Raw genomic sequence first — 19,960 nt, 5'->3', positions numbered from 1 at the left:
AACCTTGCTCCTTATGACCTCATAAGGAGAAGATTCTAGATCGGCCCATCTGAGCTTTCATTTTCTCAAAGGCAGAGCAGGATACCCAGGGCTTGGTTTACACCTATCACCATTTCTAGCCACTGGGGGACCATAGGCAGGCTGGGGGAACTCATATTAATGTTAAAAAACCTCATAAAGTGAAACTGTCATGCCATGGGACCTTTAAGACAGTGCTAAAAGCTGACTGGAGATTTGAAAATATGACTACCTCTAAGTTTCCAACCGAGCCACCCCACTGTAACTGTACTTTAAAAAAACGTCTTACGCCCCCCCCCCCAATGGCTTAGGCCTGGTAGGGGGCAACATAGGCCCGGTGGGCCACCAGGCTTGCAATACACTGGGGGAAACACTGTGTTATATAGGTCAAACTTTCCCAGAGCCTATAAAAGCGTGACATCATCCCAATGCAATGCATATGGGCAGAGCGGGACTGTAAACCGAAAGCCTTTTTTTGTTGTTGCTTTTTTCGTGTGCTGAAATGAATGGGTGCCATTTTGGAGTCCAGTATCCAATTCTATAATAGATCCATGCCACGAGCTCATGTTCATTACACCATCTCCTGACCCAATTGATATTATGAATAGCCGTAATTAAGTGCTTATAGCATGCCTATGGGGCATTAAAATGCCTTGTGAACAACAGGGAAAGCATAAATCCTTTACTCATCTCAGCTGTGGTATAGGAGAAGATGAGGAAAAAGAGAAGAAGAACGGAGGGGAGGGGGCTGGGTCTTTTGCCATAGGTGATCACCCCAGTGATTCTGGTACTGAAATGCTCTTGAGGGACAAAGGGCCTAGATCAGTGTCTCTTCTAGTAAATCTCTGGAGATTTTCCTCTCAGTTTCTACTAGAAGCAAAGTATGTTTGTGTGTGTGTGTGTTAAAATATGTATACTGTGTGAATGTATGTCTGTAAGCTAGTGTGTGCATCTGTAATTGTGTACACTATTGATACATAGCAGTGTCATGTATGACTGTTAGACCAATAGATTTCAAATACTGTCCTTTTGTTAAATATATGAGCCAGTCAGTGTCCTACTGTATATTCCCAATATGACGGAGATTCCTTTCTGACCTCGGTTGTATTAAAAACTTGTTAAAACCTGCGATGAAACACATTTATTCTTTCTTTCTTTTATTCATGTAATTAAGTTCAAAAGCCAACAACAACTGCTGCACTGTATCTATAAAGAGCTCAGAGAGATGCATATGACAATCGGTGGGGAGTTTTAGTGTCCCGGGGATGCTCTAAATGCTGATTTCAAAGGCTTTTCCACTCTCAAACGTATAAAATCAAGGGAGAAAATATCTTTTAGCATTGAAATATTGGCACAGAAGATCCACTGTCAGCAGCTTCAATTCAAAATTTTCAGTATTGGCCTGTTAAAACATATCGGAGTGTTTGTGATTGCAAAGTGTACACACCAGTGTGTCTGTATAGTTACAGTATCTATGATTGTTTATATTTCAATCAGCTCTGGCAGTCTCTGTATGCAGTGTCTGTCTGTGTTTGCTGTTTATCAGTCCTGGAGGCAGGCGATATGGGTACATCTGTCTGTGTTTTGCCCGTCTTTCTTTCAGGATACCTGTGTGTTTATTCATATTTGCATGTTTCAGTCCTAGAGGCAGACGCTGTTTTTGATCTGGCAGGTGGATCCGGTGCCGGCCTGGGACAGGAAAAGCCTCCCGTTGGGGCAAACGCAAACCTCGTAGACCGTCTGCCTGTTCCCAGAGGACGAGGAGCTGGTGGACGCCTTCCCCTCGGGCAGCCGCATCAGGCGGATCCTCCGAGCATCCAGAGAGATCTGAGGAGAGGGAGAGAACACTGGTGAGACTGGAACTGAGGGTGGAATTCCAGTTTATCCATCTATCCATCTATCTATCTATCTATCTATCTATCTATCTATCTATCTATCTATCTATCTATCTATCTATCTATCCATCTTTCTATCTCTATATCCATCCATCCACCTATTTATATCCATCCATCTATATCCGTTTTTATCTATCTATCTATCTATCTATCTATCTATCTATCTCTATATCCATCCATCCATCCACCTATTTATATCCATCCATCCATCTATATCCGTTTCTATCTATCTATCTATCTATCTATCTATCTATCTATCTATCTATCGATATCCATCCATCTATATACATCCATCCATCTATCTATATCTATCCATCTATCTACATTCATCCATCTGTCCATCCATATCCATCCGTCCGTCTGTCCGTCCATTTCTATCCATCCATCCATCATCTATATCCATCCGTCAGTCCATTTCTATCCATCCATCCATCCATCCATCTATATCCATCCGTCAGTCCATTTCTATCCATCCATCCATCCATCCATCCATCCATCCATCCATCCATCCGGTTTTTCTATTGGTGATTAGCATGTTTTTCTAAAAATATACAACTTGTAAATAAAACGAAAGGACTTGTACAAAGGTATGTTTTTCTTCTTTTAGCTAGCTGTTTCGCCCTCTCACGGCAGTGAGCGCGAGGATTTCGGATTGAGTGCAGGAGCAGATTTTAAACTGTTGGATCTTTTCTCCTGCTTCAATTTCGCTCTGTCCCCGCGAATTCCATAAGTTTGAAGCATGCCCGAGCCCGTCTCTGTGTTACTGCAGTCCAGTTCATGCAGATGAACGGCGCCAGCCCTCCCTCTCCATGCCGCTAGTGCCCGTCATCCGGTGGATCTTATGCTGGCAGAGCTCCCTATAGTACCTATACTATATCTAACAATCTATAGATAGCACACAAGTAGTATTCCTTCAATAATGGCTCTACTGACATGAGCAAAATATTCAGTTTTCCACATGATTACTTAAAGCAACGCTAAAGAACTTTTCCCGCGTCGGTTCCCCCTACAGGTTGGAAGCGGAATTGTCCATTACATTACATTATGCAAGTTTGCGAGATTGGGTAGTGGATCTGTGGTTCAAATGAAACATTATGACAGCGGTAATGGACAATTTCGCTTCCAACCTGTAGAGGGACCGAAGCGGGAAAAGTTCTTTAGTGTTGCTTTAAGTAACATAGGCTTAGATTTTAATGTCAAACCTAGTTACACCCATTTAGCCCATTGTTACCAGTTAGCTCTCAGTTTATATCCACAACCTTACACTCCTTGGATTGCCCCATTGCCGAGGGAAATTCCGCCGTATGTACTTTTTTTTTCGAACGGATGTCCGTCACCTTCCTCTTTCTTTGTGTTGTAATTTTAAACTCCGGTGGATTTCTGACGACTATGGTCAACTGCTCCTCAGATCTCTGCAGGGTAAATCCAGACAGCTAGCTAGACTGTGGGCCCTATTTTAACGATCTGAAACGCAAAATGCAAGTAGCCTTGTGGGCGGATCTCGGGCGCTGTTGCTATTATAACGGCGGGATAAATGACTCTTGTGCCCGACGCAAATCTGAAATGGGTTGGTCTGAAGTAGCTAGGTGTGGTTTGGGCGTAACGTGAAAATAACCAATCAGAGCGTCTCACATCTCACATTCCCTTTAAGAGCAGGCGCGCTTGTTCCATGGCGGATTGCTGTTATAACGCCGGATTTGCCTGGCGCACGCCAGCGGGAGCTGTCCGGGATGCGGCAAAGTAATAAATGCCCGTCTTGACCGGGTGGCGATGTTGCGGCGGCCTCTTGGGCGCATCTCCTCAAGTCTGGAGAGGATTGTTGCAGCCATGGAGCGTGGGCCTCCAAACGCAGCACCTGCTCCTGTTGTGCCCCTTCCTCCTCCCCCCCCACTCCATCTCTGTCCACCCGCTCCACCAGGAGCACATCGTGCATTATGCCACTCCCGGACCAGATTCCGCCGGAGTGTCCAATCCCGCCGTAGTTCAACATCACGTCTCCTTAAGTCCTCTAATATTTCCTCATTTATGTCATCAACACATCCATGATTCATGGAAATGTTGTGTAAAACACAACAAGCCACAAAGAATGCTGCAATGTTTTGAGGACTGTACTGTAAAGTGCCTCCTGATCTATCCAAACACCTGAAGCGCATTTTCAGTAATATTTTTCTTTGTTATTATGTATGGTTTGCAAAAATGGGAACTGCTGCGTCCGTGTAGATGAGAGAAGCAAAGTGTATGCGCGTTGTGCACACGCTACATTATGGCCAAGCATGCGCCCCTAAAATAGCATCTGAATAACACGCTACTGACTTTAGACTAGCGCCACTGACTTTAGACCAGGTTTTTCCTGGTCTGTGGAGGAATTGTTTTCTGAAACTGCAAAATAGCACCAGGGAACGTTTGCGCCTGAACACGCCTCCTCTTTTCGCTGAACCGCCCCCTGCAGCGCAAATACATTCCCTAATTTACCGACGTGCGTCTGTGGAGGGAAAAGTCCGCTGTGCGTCGGGTGCAAAATAGGAATGATACATGCGTCGGTGTACAAAGGCAATTGCGCTGAGTGCAAGATAGGGCCCTATCTGTCCAATCTGAGTTTTCTGTTGCATGACTAAAACTACTTCTGAACGTACACATGTCCACAAAAACAAGTTCCTTCCCGAGGCTATTTTGCAGAGGCACCGGAAACCCACCAAAAATATTTAGCTCTTCCCCAAGTCACCTTGCATCAACTTTAAAATCTCTTCCTTTTTCCACTGTACCACATTTTCAGTTATAATGGGTTCAGAGAGTCTGATATTATAGGTTGAAGTTTAGATTTCCACGTTGCATTAATGTGACTGTATACACGTTATCCACTTGCTGTTTGAAGGACAAGTCTAAGTTAATTAGTTTTTTGTTGGCTGATGGTGAATTAAGGTGTTTGGACCGAGGCCAGCTAAACAGGACTGTTCTGTTGATGGTCGTCTGGCAGAAAACCAGCTACGGCTTACCTCATCTTTAATCTCCCTAAAATGCCCCACGTCACTCCTCCATAAACGTCTGCATGTCCTGCCTCTACCTCTTTATTTCACAACCCCTAAATCCTGTACAGCAGACAGTGTTGGAAGAAGTATTCAGATCCTTTACTTTAGTAAAAGTACTAGTAACAAGTAAAAGTCCTGCATTGAAAAGTTTACTTAAATAAAAGTATGTAAGTATCATCAGGAAAATGTACTTAAAGTATTAAAAGTAAAAGTACTTAATGCAGAAAATCCTCCCATTGCAGAAAGTGTAAAGGATCCAACCAGTTGTGTGTTTAATGGTCTAATCATCTCAGCTGGACTTGTAGCCGTTATATTGTTGGGTAGTTTCATTTAGAATAAAACATCAGATTTTATAACATGTGTTTTGTGTGCAAAATCTTAATGTGTAAAGTAACTAGTAACTAAAGCTGTCAGATGAGTGTAGTGGAGTAAAAAGTACAATATTCCTCTCTGAAATGTAGCGGAGTAGAAGTAGAAAGTGGCATGAAAAGAAAAGACTCAAGTAAAGTACAAGTACCTCAACATTTGGACTCAACCAGATGGGCAATAATACAACCCGTGCAATACGGTTTCCATGCTTTCAAAATGCTTGTTCATATATTTCTTGACTGGGATGAACGAGTGTATGTTAGAGTGTACTGTTATATTCAGGTACGGCACAGCAAATTTTGTTGTACACAAGCTTGTGCAGTGACAATAGAGTCTATTCCAAGTACAGTACTTGAGTAAATGTACATTTACATTTACATTAGTTACATTCCACCACTGATAGTAGTAGACCTTCTCACATTCAGGATCCTCACTCTTAACTCACTCTTAATAGGCTTAAAACTCTTCTTTTTCCCTTTTGTCTTTACCTCAGCTCACCCCCGCGGAATCAGATGTCTCTTCTCATCTATTCACTCTAATTGCTCTCAAAGCAAACCTCCTCACCCGCTCTCCATAGCTTAGCTTTTGTTTTTCTTCCCAGAACTTCTACCTCATGGGATTGGACTCGCACAAATGGTTCTTCACACCTGGGCACTCCACATTGTCGGTTGCATAGAATGTTAAATGGGGTTTAGGGATTGAACTCTAGCGGCATCTACCCAGATATGAATCAGATAAATCAGCAAATTACACCTAACGTCTACCATACACTAGAAGACACCATCTCACATCTAAAGCCAATTATCTCACATCTAATGTTATAGGTGCAGTAGGTAAGCCTTATAAAACTAACTTTCTGTCATATTTGCTGAAACTGACCCTATGTTCCAGTAGAACTACATGAAGCAGGTCATTAAAAAAAAAAACTAAAACCTACAGCCTGTAGTGTGATTTGCAAAAATCCACCGATCCCTGTTCAGATGCACCAATCAGGGCCGGGGGGGTGGGGGTGTCTAACTGCGTGTCAATCACTGCTCATGCACACGCATTCATTCTCCCTTGTGGGGGGAGGGGCTTAGGAGACAGTTTGGGGCTTTAGCAGAAAAGGGGGGGGACTGAGAAGTTGTCGATGTTCAAATTTTTTGGCTAAGTCCTGGATCTTCACCATCCTACCTACGGCACCTTTAAAGACTGTCATAATATGCAAAGCCTGGGGATCTGGCAGGGTCAAACATCGCAAGACTAAAGCTAAATTTGTTTCGAAAAATTTAACCAAGCTAGCTAGCTACTGCTAGTGTTAGCTGGTAACTTAAGGGAAAGTTTGCTGATTTTCTGGTCCTCCGTACATGTAGATGAACGTCTCCAGCACCCAGAGGTCTGCGTTTATCCGCCGGTAAAACGCCCTTTGGATGACGAGCTTCAGAACGGTTGAACATCGTCAACTTTAGCTCCTTAGCGTTTAGCTTGGTGCGGCGCCATCACAACCACAAACACCACTGGAGCTAGCCGTTTGCTGCTTCCTGTTTGGTGCTGGAGGGAGCGCACCCATTGGTTGTTGACAATGTTCACATGATTAACCCTAACCCTATTTTGAAAACCAAATGTTGGCAGGTATGCCTTAGACCCAACGGTTGAGACGACGGCCCGGGAGCGCCCCAACTCTAGCAGGACTCTCATGATTTCATTCCGATATTGGAAATTAGTCTGCGACAGTGGAATCGCTAGAAAAGTCGTTTTGTGTAAGGTGGGCCTAAATTGTTATATTTTAAAACATTTTGGTGACAAAGAGATAGAATAGCTTCCATCTGAAAAACCCTGTCCTGCTAAAAACTGAACAAAAAAACATACAAAAGTTTACTGTCTGATTCCCAGGTCATTCCTCTTGTCTCCCGAGGAATAAAAAGAGAGCCAGAAATGGCAGAAAATTCGCACACAGCTACTCATCCACTCACTTTACTCCCTTCAACCCCCACATTGATTGGAACAAACTGCCTTTCGGGCTCTGCACAGGCATGAACCAGTGCTGCGTGAATCCCATCTCTCTGTGCTCTCCTCCCCTCCTCCCTACCGGCCTCCCGGGGCTCGTACAGGGCCGGTGTCTCACCGGCCGAGGAGAGGAGAGGAGAGGGGGAAGGAGCTCACCAGCAATGAAAGAGCTAAAGGAGCCATTACCAGACGCCGCTGGGAGGCATCGCCATCAAATGACCTGGAACACTTTTAAAGCAGAGTCTCAGCTGACTTCCTCAGACAGCTGCTGTTGGACAAATCTTTTCACCACGAGGAGCAGACAATGTGAATCACTGGGAGAACCGGTGTGTAACTGTGTGTGTGCGTGGCTGGATGATCTTCATGTGTGTGAAGAAGGGCAAAAGTACATGTCAAGTCAACTTCATTGCCAATTCTCTCAAAATGTAAATGAGGGAAGTGAAGGCAAGGCTCATAGTTGTTGGTTTTTACAGATTTTCACTGACAAATACCCAGATTTCTTTTTTTTTTATTTTTACTTTTCTCGTAGTTTTCTCTTACCAATATCCCGCTACACTTTGCCTCTGCATTGTTCCCAGTGCACTAGTCTATATCCTTCGCGTTACACTTCCAGGATTGCTCCGGTGCGGCAGGAAATTCTGTGGATTTCTGAGGACTATGGTTAACTGCTCCTCAGATCACTGCAGGGTAAATGCAGACAGCTAGCTAGACTATCTGTCCAATCGGAGTTTTCTCTTGCACGACTAAAACTACTTTTTTTTTAACGGACACGTTCCACCAAAACAAGTTCCTTCCTGAGACTATTTTGCAGAGGCGCGGGGGCTCAGTGCAGCACTTAGCGCCGCCTGAGACGATTGTGAGTTATTTAAAGAAATGCCAATAAACCAGAGCACGTTTTTCTCCCATCCCGGAATACTATGTGGACTAGCCAGAGCTTCCTCCACAGTGCTGTCAAGGAGGGTCTGGCAAAGCGAGACAATGGGACTATGAGTGGCTCCAGGAATCTCACTGTCTATATGAGTCGGTGTGTGAGTCTATTTCTGTGTCTGCATGTGTGATTTGTGGGTGTCTAATGACCAAAGCCACTCTGTAATTGCGGTGGCGGTGCCAAGCGGGTCCTCAGGAGAGAGAGAGAGGGAGGGAGAGAGAGAGAGATAGTGTGTGTGTGTGTGTGTGTGTGTGAGAGAGAGAGAGAGAACCGAGGTTTGACAAATGAACATTTGCAACACTAATGGAGTGTGAGAACCTGATTTTAATTATATCAATTGACCAATTGAGAGTTCAGCCGCCTCACTCTCGACCACACACCCGTGAAAAATGCAGGAAGATGTGGAGTGAGGGGCGCGTGGCTTCAGACTGACTGTGGGTATTAATTGGACCCAACTGAATCCAAGGGCACCTTCCAGAAGCAGTCTCTATCTCTCTCCTCGTCCAAGTCCTAATGCACAAAAGTGTTTTTGTGGGAAACTTTTAAACACTTATATTCTCCCTAATCCTCCTTCGCTGATTCGAAAAGATCTGACATGACACGACCGGTGCAACCTTAGGTGGGTAAATCCTTTTATCAGCGACGCAGACCGCCATGAATGTGAGGACTGATGCGGGTAACCAGCGGATGGTTGGAGGAATTTAGGAGCGGGGGGGGAAAAAGCAGCATGAGGAGTGGATCAGGCAAAAGGGGCAAAAAGATGGTAAATGAGCAAAGAAAGACAAAAAGAGGAGAGAGGAAGGAAGATTAGGCCTGTAACAATTTGTCTAATTGTCAATTTGTTTCTTTGTTTAACAGGAATTAATTGCTAACATTAGCTTACATCCTAAGGGGTATTGTTGATGGTAATTGTTGATTTTGTTGAGATATGCCAGATTGTAATTATATAAATAATACTGTTGGATTAAAGCTATGCTAGTTGTTGGCGCTTGATCCTATACACCATGGCCGTCAAACTCAATTCCACTAAGGGCAAAACTGGAAAATGAGAATCGCATTAACGGCCAACATATATAGTTCATTGACATGCTTTTATTTAATCGAAAGTCAAATATCTTTGACTGTATTATGCATAGAAATAAAATGGATAGAAAAGCCATTGAACTGTTTCCCGATGTCATTTGATTGGTACACAACAAAATGGCGATTGTTGTTAGTTGTCATAGTTTATACATTACCATGGCAATGGTAGACATACAAACGGCTGCTGCTCTGACCATTTTGCTACGTTGATTTGAATGGAAATGGCCTTTCTATCCATTTTATTTCTATGGTATTATGGCATGTCTCATATAGCTTTCTTACTTACAGTTTGGTCGACATAAAGCCATAAAAGCCATAGAAAGTCAGCAAAAAAAGTTCCTTAGCCATCATAGAGTTTAGCAAATCAATACATTTTTTTACAGCAACCGATTTCACAGCCTGCGTATGTAAACTCTCAGCTTCCGAGGCAATTTCTGAGTATTAAAGTTGGAAAATCTGACAAATTCTGCTTTGAGTGTCGCGAAATTATTTAGAAAAATAGTTTCCCATCTTTTTGGTTCGGCGCACAACTAGGCGGGCCAAAATTGATTGCGAACCTAAATTGATATGCAGAGCTGGATCAAAACTTGCGAGGGGCCAGATTTGGCCCGAGGCCCTTGAGTTTGACACATGTGCTATACACATTCATAACAACCAAAATGACAAGGGGGGGATACATTTAGAAAAATAATTTTTCATGATAAAGAGGCATGGTTTACTTCATAGGCAGTATATTTTGGTTTTTATATTATCTGGGTCACATAACTATGATATATAACCAAAAGATGTATCCTGGGATTCATTTAAAACTTTATTTTGTTTTTAAAATAAGTACTAAATAAATAAATGTTTTTAAATTTGACCGAAAGAGACATTTGCATGGTTAATCGCAATTACCTCTGAGAAAATTAATTGTACAGCAAAATTTGGGATTGTTACAGTGCTAAGGAGGATGGGGAAAGGACAAGAAACTGGAAAAGATGGATGGAAAGGAAGAAAAGTTGTTAAAGTACATTAAAGCTACATTAACATACAGCTAAGTTTTTTGAGCCAAAAGCGATCTCCGTGCACACAAGTCTTTTTAGCTCCAGTAGAGGAACTAATTTGCGTTTAAACTAACACGCCCAAACCAAAATATCTCATCAATATCCTCGTACACTGGTCATACACAGGAGGCAGCGTGCAAATTCGCCCGTTGCTGGTAGTTGCCATGGTAATGTTAGAAGCTTAGTCTCAGAGAACGAGACGTCATGACCTGGTCAGGCGGCAAAACAGTGGTGTCAGTGTCCGTGTTGCCAAAGGTCTCTGGTTGCGGCCGTTGAGACTGAACAACAACCCCGCAGATTCCAAACCAAAACGGGGTCAGAAGTGTTTTGAAATGTCTCCACTTTAGGGGCTTGGAAACGCCAGAGCGATGTGATATTCGTTTTTTAAACCAAAACCTAACAATGTAAATGTAGCCTAAGTGTCTGAAAGACCCAAAGAGAACTGAATTGATGGAATGAAAGGACGATTGGAGGAGGAAAAAAAGACAGAAAAACAATCAACTTCTGTTCTCTATTTTCCTGTTTTTTGTGTGCGAGGCAGATTCTGGTGGACAGCCAGTATGTGGGAAAACTGCCAGCAGCCAATAAGCTACATGCTGGTCCACGTTGGCCGAGGGAGCTAACTATTGTTGGGATTGTTGTTGGCTAAAAATGAGTTTTGGACAGGAGAAATATTGAATTGAAATGGAGCCTCTTCTGCCAGTATGGCAGGAGGACAAGAAAAGTTAATTTTTCAGTCCGTCAGTTCAGTCAGTTTGAAGTAAGAGGACTGCATTTAAAGCTATAGTGCGTAGTTTCTGTCACCCCCATGAGGAATTCTAAGTAATGGCAACAACACTGTCAGCGCGTCCACATGATACAAGCCTTCCGTGATCGCGCACGCGCCCCCCACCCCTCCTCCACGCAGTTGCTAGTAGCCAAGGAGGACACGGAGGATTAAAAAAACATGATGGACTCTTCAGAAGAGGTCATTATCTTCACTCGAATTTCTGCGCGGGAAAGTCGCCGGACGCCACAATCTTCTGAACATAGTCCTACTGAGAACTACAGAGAGAGTTGTGTGGAGCGGATAGTCTTAATTAGCTTTGTAGAAACTCATTTGGCAATGGCTTGAATGTAACAGACGTTCAATAATATCAAAAAGTTACGCACTACAGCTTTAACAAAGATTTTTTAAGATAATTTTTTGGCCATTTTTATTGGACAGAGGGGGGAATGACATGCAGCAAAGGGCCACAGGCTGGAGTCGAACCCGCGGCCGCTGCGTCAAGGAGTAAACCTCTATCAGTTGAGCTGCCCAGGCGCCCCAAAGAAAATGATTTTTGAAAGTTCATTTCCAGGACAAATTGAGGTGTTTTGCACGCTCACTGTGCTTCACCGCTGTAACATCAAACAAACAACTTAATGAAGGGTTTGATTTAAGGACCATGTGGGCCATATTTCATTTTTAAAACCAGTGGAGTTAATTACACATTATATAAAAATATGATTACACCCTTGAAAATTTTACTGTTCTGTATATAAATGGCACGGCAGACTTTTTGAGTTGTCAAAGTAGTCAAAGTAAAGCTGTTATTAAAAACAATAATAATGGCTCTGTTCTGCTCAAATGAAGCAGCTAAATGGAACTCTACTGTAAGTATTTTTTTAATTTTACAACTCTGACAATAATTCTCGATACAATAACTCTGACAATAACCTGTTAGTTATGAGCTTTAGTGACTAAATATCAGAGTTGGAAAGTAACAAATTACAATTACCCACGTTGCTGTAATTGAGTAGTTTTTTGTGTGTGTGTGCTTGTACTTTTTAAAGTAGTTCTTAAAATCTAACCCTAACCTGCCAGTTTTTTTTTTTTTTTTTTTAACCTTTATTTAACCAGGAAGAAACTCGTTGAGATTAAAAATCTCTTTTTCAAGAGTGTCCTGGCCAAGGCAGGCAGCAGTACAACCACACATACATGCCAATACAAAATACACAAAAACACTAAGAACATAAAACAACTGAAACAGCCAATCCCTCAGAGTTAACCAGAATACTAAACACATAAGGTAAAACATCTACAGCCAGATGTCATTCCCTCCAAGTCAAACATCATCCTCTTAAAAGCGACCACTGAGACCAGTTTACAGTTACAAGCTAACAAACATCATGAACAAATACAAAATGCTAACTATACTTACAATTGTAATGCGTCTGCTAGCTTCCCATTTTGGTGCAGAACAGACTCCTCAGTGGCTCACAGCGTTAGATGCTGACGCAAAAATCTCTCTTTAGCGTCTTAATTGAGAAAGTCAGCTAGGGCTGCTCCCTCTTTGTCGATTAGTCGACTAATCGGTCGTTTTGGTCTTAGTCAACTTAGATTTCTTTAGTCGATTAGTCATGTTTTATGCTTTTTTCATGCGGAATGACTTATTTCCAAGAAACGTACCAGCACATCTCTGGTAAACACAAGAATTAAAGTGGTGCTTTTGCATGACTCTTTGTGGAGAAACTCAGATTTACAGATCTGTCGATTAAATCAACTGATCGATTAGTTCGATACAATTGAATGAGTGTTAGTCGACTAAGAATTTCTTCAATCGCGCACAGTCCTAAAGTCAGCCCAGTCATTCATAACTTCCAGAACAAAATAACTTCCACTACGTACCTGAAACAAACCAAACACTCAGGAGGAGAGTAAAAGGTTGTGTGTGTGTATATATATATATATGTTGCATGTTACATGTCCACTGTTTAGAAACGAAAGCCCGCTCCATTTTTCCTTTTCAGTTTCTGTGGGTCCTTCTGCTTCTTCTTCGGGAAAAAAACGTCTGCATTGCATTGTGGATATATGGGAGTAAGATGTAGGGTACATCTTATGTACACTCAAATTGGCTGTGGATTGTAGGTATTTTATAGTGGACGATATAGTGAATGAAATTAACCGCTGAGAATTCGAACACTACTACCAAACTGCAAACACACCATATAGTGCGCCATTTCCGTGATGGGGAACGGTTTGGAACACAGCTAGTGTTTCAGGTGGAAGCACTGCAGCAATAGGCAGTATGAAAAACATATGTTTTTTGAACATTAAAGCATGTAACCCTATTCTAGTAGAGCCCAAGAGTACAAATATGACGCTGAAAAAAAAGAGTATAATAGGGGCTCTTTAGACAGAGGAAAAAAGTTGATTTGCGCTATTGGTTGACACACCTCTCCATCTTTGGACTCCAGGCGCAACTCGTTCCTGCAGATGGCCTGGATGTCTCCGGCCTCAGCCAGGATCTGGATGCCTTTAGGAGCCTCCATCAGTAGGGAGCGAGTGGGAGACTCCAGCCTGGAAACAGACAGAGGGCAGAAGAGCTCTGTTACGGATCGCAGTTTCTATTACATCTTTGGCTGAGTAGGAACGCAATTTCTTAAAAACAAAAGATAGAAAGCAAAATAAGAGAGTAGTTTCATTCGTGAATACACACACACACACACACACACACACACACACACACACACACACACACACACACACACACTCTTTGTTTTCTTTTTTATGATCCTCAGAAGAGAATTTGATCTGGTTCCATTTAGTTAAATTTGTGTCAAACCGCCGTAATTGGAATCTAACAAGGTCCTGTAAACTAAAGTCACGATTCTGAAGCAGCCTGTTTATTAGGCTTGCATTTAGCAATCTGTCATCCTGACGCACCGATTTATATCACTTTCACCAACAACAAAATAACACCTCCATGTAATGAGGACCACCTCCACTGTTGTTTTTCACTGTTTAAATGCTTATGTTTTAGGGATATGAATAGACACACATTAGGGCTGCTCGATTATGAAAACCAAAAAAATCATAATCACGATTACTTAACACGATTATTGACTTTTGGAAAGATGTTGCAATTGTTGAATAAAAAAAAAAAAACCCCAGTGAAACAATTTAACAAGTCAACAGTGAAAACACCTCGAACTGTATGATTTCCCTTGATACTTTTCCCGTTTGAACTTCTTTTCTCCAATTCAGTAAACCCTCCTGTTGTCCTTGGGTCTAATTTGAGCCGTTTTCAAAGTTTCTATATCAGAAATATGGGTTTCTTTTAACCAAAGTACCCAAAAATAACATAACATGGATGGCTCCATACAACGCTCTACGCAGGTACAATTAATGATCACTTTTATTCAATTTTGGGTGTTTTATTCAATTTGATATAGCATTTGGGGAAAAAAAAAGACTGAAATGGTTTCAAAACAGTATATCCTGACTAAACATTGACATATACCAGTGATTATCCACTCGGCATTCTCTGATCTTAACTATTTGTTGTTTTTTTTACTCAAAATTTTGATAATAATATAATATATATAATATTTATGGTTTATGGACCATGGATTTAAAAAAATAAGTGTAAAACTAGTGGTCATAAGTTGGTGATAGTGGTATATATACTGGTGGTAGTGGGGGAGGGGGGGAAGTGCCAAAAACGTTGAAAGAAGCGACACAAACGTCGAAAAAAAAAAAAAGGATGAAAAACTTTGAAAAAGACAACAAAAATGTCAAAAAAGCATTTTCTATTTTGACAAGTTGCACAGTAGACGGTAAGACAACACAAGAGTTAAGAGTTTACTTGCAAAACATAACGTGCAAAATAATCGTTTTTCTCTATTACTCTGTGTTTGTGATCGTTAGGAGCCAAAATCGTAATTGCGATTAAAATTTGATTACGTAATTGCAAAGCCCTAATACACATATAGTTACTTTTGTAGTTAGTTATTTCACCTTTACTGCAATTTAGTGTTCATAATTAGTTTTTTTAGGGACGGTGGAGGGAACACTACAAATGCCAAAGGCACCTGACAAAGCATTGCTTTTTGACGCGATGGGAGTGAGAATGTGTTGCCTAGACAGCGGTGTAACATCCCAAAAAGACCCAAAGTCTTAATGTCTAAAACTCAAGTCAGTCCTCACAAAAAGATTAGGGATGCACCGAATCCAGGATTCGGATTCGGCCGAATATTGGGCTTTTTGACAGGGTTGGGTTTCTGCCGAACCTTAGAATTTTTTCCCACCGAAACGAACCCTACGCTTGCACTACGCTGGTCGACGTAATGACGCCGCCGTTGGTTACGGCAAGGTGTTTACGTAGGTGGAGCGTTCAATGCAGTAGGCTGTGAGAAAGTGAAAATGGAACTGGTGCGCAGAAAAAGGTTGTTGTTTGGTAGTACTTTCAGTCAAAAGAAGGCCATTCGAGTCCAGCTACATGTTCAATTTGCAATGCCGATATGTCTCGTGGTGGCGAGGACCCTAAACGATACACAACATGGCCGCTGTTACAACATTTGGTACGAAACATCGGAAAGAATACGAGTTGTGTATAACGGAATTTCCAGACAGCAGCCAAAATGCAGCAACTTCAGGTACGGCAAAGGAAGGACAGTCACAGCTAAAAACTGGTGTTAACCAGACCAGTGCCTCTCCCGGGCTGTCAGCCGTTCTCTCAGCAAATGAGTCTCCCTACAGTGGGAGTGGAGCGACCGAACGGTCGGCTGCTGCTCGTTAGCTAACGTTAGCTTTCTAATTTCAGCCACCCAACATGCCTTCACCATACACTGGTTAGCGTAAATTTGCCAAACAAAATTGTCACTAATCTGGCGATAGCCATGTGCTTTCCTACGATGTGAAAAGAGCGTGTGAATTCAACATGAAGTTGTTACATTCAACTATTTTAGAGGCTGTGGACGTTGTTTACTTCATTAATGTGTTTACTGTGTTAATGGACTGAGGATGGAATCTTAACCAGTGGGTTCGGTATTCGGCCGAACCCCAAAAATCGGGATTCGGTGCATCTCTACAAAAGATACAACATGCAAGAACCCACCGCCATGAATGGAAAAGAAATTGAGTGGATCTGACGCTACAGCCCACCTGCATGCTGCGGCTGCTTACAACATTTTGTACGAGGATTACATATCAGCCCACTCCTCTTCACATCTTGACAAAACCACTCGGAGCCACGAGCCGGTCCTTTACAGGAAGCAGCAAAGGTGTCAAAAACGCTTCAGTAGATCCCTGCAGAGTAGGTCTCTGTAGACTTCCTGTCTTCCTGTCACCACCGCAGTTGTGGATAAAATGTGATATTTTCTCCACAGGGAAGCTTTCCATTGATATCACACACACTGTTCTCATCTGGAGGATTGTGAGCTTTTGTTGGGACCGAGGAGCAGCTATCAAAGGCTCCGTTTACATGCACAGAGACGGTGTATATGACGTCCATCATCGGCTCCAGTGTTCGGGGGTCTAGTTAAGTATTATGTATATCTGTCACATGTTCATTTGGAGTATTCTGTTGATTGGTTTATTTATTGCAACTGGGATTCTCAGTCAAAACCTGGGAGCTGTAAAGGAGGATCAGCATGGAGAGAAGGGTTCTGGGGGTGGTTTTTTCCCCCCTAGTGTAGCTAAATTCTCAACACAGTAAAAAAACAAAAAAATATAGCACGAAGTAGAAGAGTGGATGAACTCAACCATGTTATTTTTAATGCTGCGGCTGGTGTCATTCTCTGAATTTGCTCCTGGTAGGTTCAATGAACAAAAGTTGCCCAAGTGGTGACCTGAATTTCCCAGAAGATGAGGAGAGGCGAGCTGCGGTACATTAGTCTATATCGACGACGTTCCATTAACGGGATTGTTCCGGTGGAGGTTCCGCCAGATGTCCCTCATTGTCATCTTCATCTTTCTTTGTGTTGGCGTTCTAAACTCCTGGTGGATTTCTGAGGACTATCGTTAACTGCTCCTCAGATCTCTGCAGGGTAAATCCAGACAGCTAGCTAGACTATCTGTCCAATCGGAGTTTTCTGTCGCACGACTGAAACAACTTTTGAACGTACACACGTTCCACCAAAACAAGTTCCGTCCCGAGGCTATTTCGCAGCGGCAAAATTGCTGCGTCCAACGCTTAGCGCCACCCAAGACGATTGTGATTGGTTTAAAGAAATGCCAATAAACCAGAGCACGTTTTTCTCCCATCCCGGGAATGCTGAGTGGTCAGCCAGACCCTCCTCCGCAGCGCTGTGGAGGAAGGTCTGGCAATGCGAGACTAGCAGTAACTGGTTGCATGTTGTACTAGTGAAAAACTACAGCAAACCAAACTTCTATTTGTAAAGATCCTCTATGTGTTTGAGTTCAAACTCCGGTTACCTGGGAGGAAAATGCCAGGCTGGTGGTTGAACATTTTCTCTACCATACCATGAAGCACTTTGGTGCATGCCAATTCATGGTGTGGTGTAAGACAAGAGGACAGCAGAGGAAAAAAAAATCAACCATCTTCCTTCATCCACTGTTTAAAGCCACGGATGCATAATAAGAACTGGATACAGCGTTGGAGGCAGATCCCCTGTTCATTCCTATGAGAGTTGCTCAGTGGAGCATAAAGCCTTTATGGAGCCAAAAAATTTGCCGGATGATCAACGCTGCTTCTGCACTGTGCCTGAGACCTCCGCCAACCGAGTCGGCTACTTCCGGGTTTAGCGACATCTCCTACCCATTTTAAGTCTATTGGAAAAAAGTATTTTTGGGCCAGAGGGCATCGCGTGACTAGTTGCAATTCTACCATTGGCCGCAATGTTCAATTTGCTTCAAAGCTCAGCAGGCATCCTGGAGGCCTGTTTAAACCTTCATTGTGTTTTTATGCCTAATTAGCTAAAATTACGGGTTACACTTTATATGAAGGTATCTACATAAGAGTGACATGACACTGTCGTGAATGTGTCATAAACATTATAAACAAGTCATAAACGTTTATGACATAACTCTTCTGTCAGTAAGTGTCATTCGGTTTTTGTCATGACAAGTTATGGTTAGGGTTAGGGTTCATGTGTCATGACACTGTCATGTGTTCATGACAGTGTCATGTCACTCTTATGTAGATACCTTCAAGTAAAGTGTTACCAAATTATGATAAAGAATAAGTTGTCATATGTCATCCTCTCAGACTGTGATCAATTAAAAAAAGTTGAATGTAAAAAAGGAAGTAAACTGTAAAATAAGGAATACATCTAAATATTGAAAAAAATTAAAATTATTTCCATTTATTTGTCAATTTCACCCATTTTCAAAGTTTCTTTTTATCAGAAATATGGGTTTCTTTCAACTAAAATGCCCCAAAATAACTTGGATGCATGCATGTACATTCCAACCCTTACAACATTCTTCGCAGGTAAAGTTAATGATTACCTTATTATTTTCATAGCATTTGAAAAATAAATTTTTAAATGTTGACATAAACCAGTCTGTGATTCACTCAACATCCTCTGATCTTAACTATTAGTCAAAATAATTCCTAATATCTGCTTTTTTATGAACTCTGTATGTCATTTAAATTAGGTTTATTGAATAAAAAAAGAAAGTTGATAACAGTACTGTATTGATAAAGTATGACGGGGTTGGATAAAGGGGAATGAGCATTGTGAATTATTTATTTTCTTCCCCTACTGTAAAGAGGATATTGTAAAGAGGATATTGTTTAACACTGGTTAACACTTGGATGGACTTGGACTGGAAACCAGGTTGTTTGCCTCTCTGTTTTTCGTTGTACTTGCATAATAAAAACAATTCTAAAAAAAAGAAAAAAAGAAAAGAGGGACAAAAAAAAGGTAATTTTCAATTTTGTCTCCGGAAGGAAAACCAAGTTCATGGTCAACAGGAAGACAACACAAGGGTTAACAGAAACAAAGTTCGATTAACACGGGAGCGCCTCACACCACAATAAGTATTTTTTCTGAAGCCCTGAGAATACAACCGGACCACTGCAGGGAGTTTTAGACCCAGACTGTGCAGCGAAGTCTGATGTGTAACAGCAATATAAATGGATACTGTAACGTAAGATGTGCTACAGTAATACAAATCTGTAAAGGAGATTATGTACAGAAGTTGTTTGTTGGCTCATCTGTGCTGCAGCTCCCACAGATTTCCTTTCAGATTGCCAATTTGCCAAATGTTCAATTGGAATGACACACGTTGTCAAACCTGGTTTGAGTTTAATGAGGTATTTCACATTGAAGAACCATATGCAGTTATATCCGTTTGGGGGTACGTCTTAGGAATGTGCTGCTTGAGTTTTTTGAACAGTACAGGAGTGAAGACACGGCAGACAAAACATCTACTGATTAGGAGAGCGAGCAAGTTTCCAAATTAAATCTTAAATCTCCTCTGCATTAGCCTTTGCTCTCTGCCCACAGAAGGTTAAGCCTCAACACATATTAATTACACCGTGTGTAAGATACGGATTAATTAAATGCAGATCATCGAATGCCTCACCGTTGTAGTTGTTTGATTTTCAGTTGCGTTCAGTTTTTATGGGACAATTTAAAAGAAGTGCTCATTTAAATTGGATTAAGCATTTTGCCTTCTCCGCTCCAGCACATCAGACCGATCACTCCCTCAGTTTCTCTTAGTTTTTGGGGTTTTGCCTGGATCGAGAGTGCTGACACAATCTATTAGTATTCTCGCTAACCGACGCCCGTCAGAGGGCAAATAAAAACAGATTAGAGCCTTTAATTCCACAGGACAGCTGAAGACATGAAAGGGGAGAGAGAGGGGGGGGGAATGACATGCCGCAAAGGGCCGCA

General features: G+C 42.0%; 1 protein-coding gene across 6 annotated transcripts in view; it reads right to left on the bottom strand.

The window, feature by feature from the left end:
* Positions 1-1,144: 1,144 nt before the first annotated feature.
* Positions 1,145-19,960, bottom strand: part of sgcd (sarcoglycan, delta (dystrophin-associated glycoprotein)) — a 383,518-nt gene continuing 364,702 nt past the window's right edge. For all 6 annotated transcript variants that reach the window (XM_039778324.1, XM_039778327.1, XM_039778323.1 and 3 more), the window contains 2 exons: positions 13,550-13,673; positions 1,145-1,845 (listed from right to left, as the gene is read on the bottom strand). In XM_039778324.1, coding sequence (XP_039634258.1) covers positions 1,660-1,845; positions 13,550-13,673 — 310 coding nt within the window. In that variant the 3' untranslated portion in view covers positions 1,145-1,659. The remainder of the gene's footprint in view (positions 1,846-13,549; positions 13,674-19,960) is intronic.

This window comes from Perca fluviatilis, chromosome 16 (genome assembly GCF_010015445.1).
Source record: "Perca fluviatilis chromosome 16, GENO_Pfluv_1.0, whole genome shotgun sequence".
NCBI lineage: Eukaryota > Metazoa > Chordata > Actinopteri > Perciformes > Percidae > Perca > Perca fluviatilis.
This window is presented reverse-complemented; position numbering and strand designations above follow the sequence as displayed.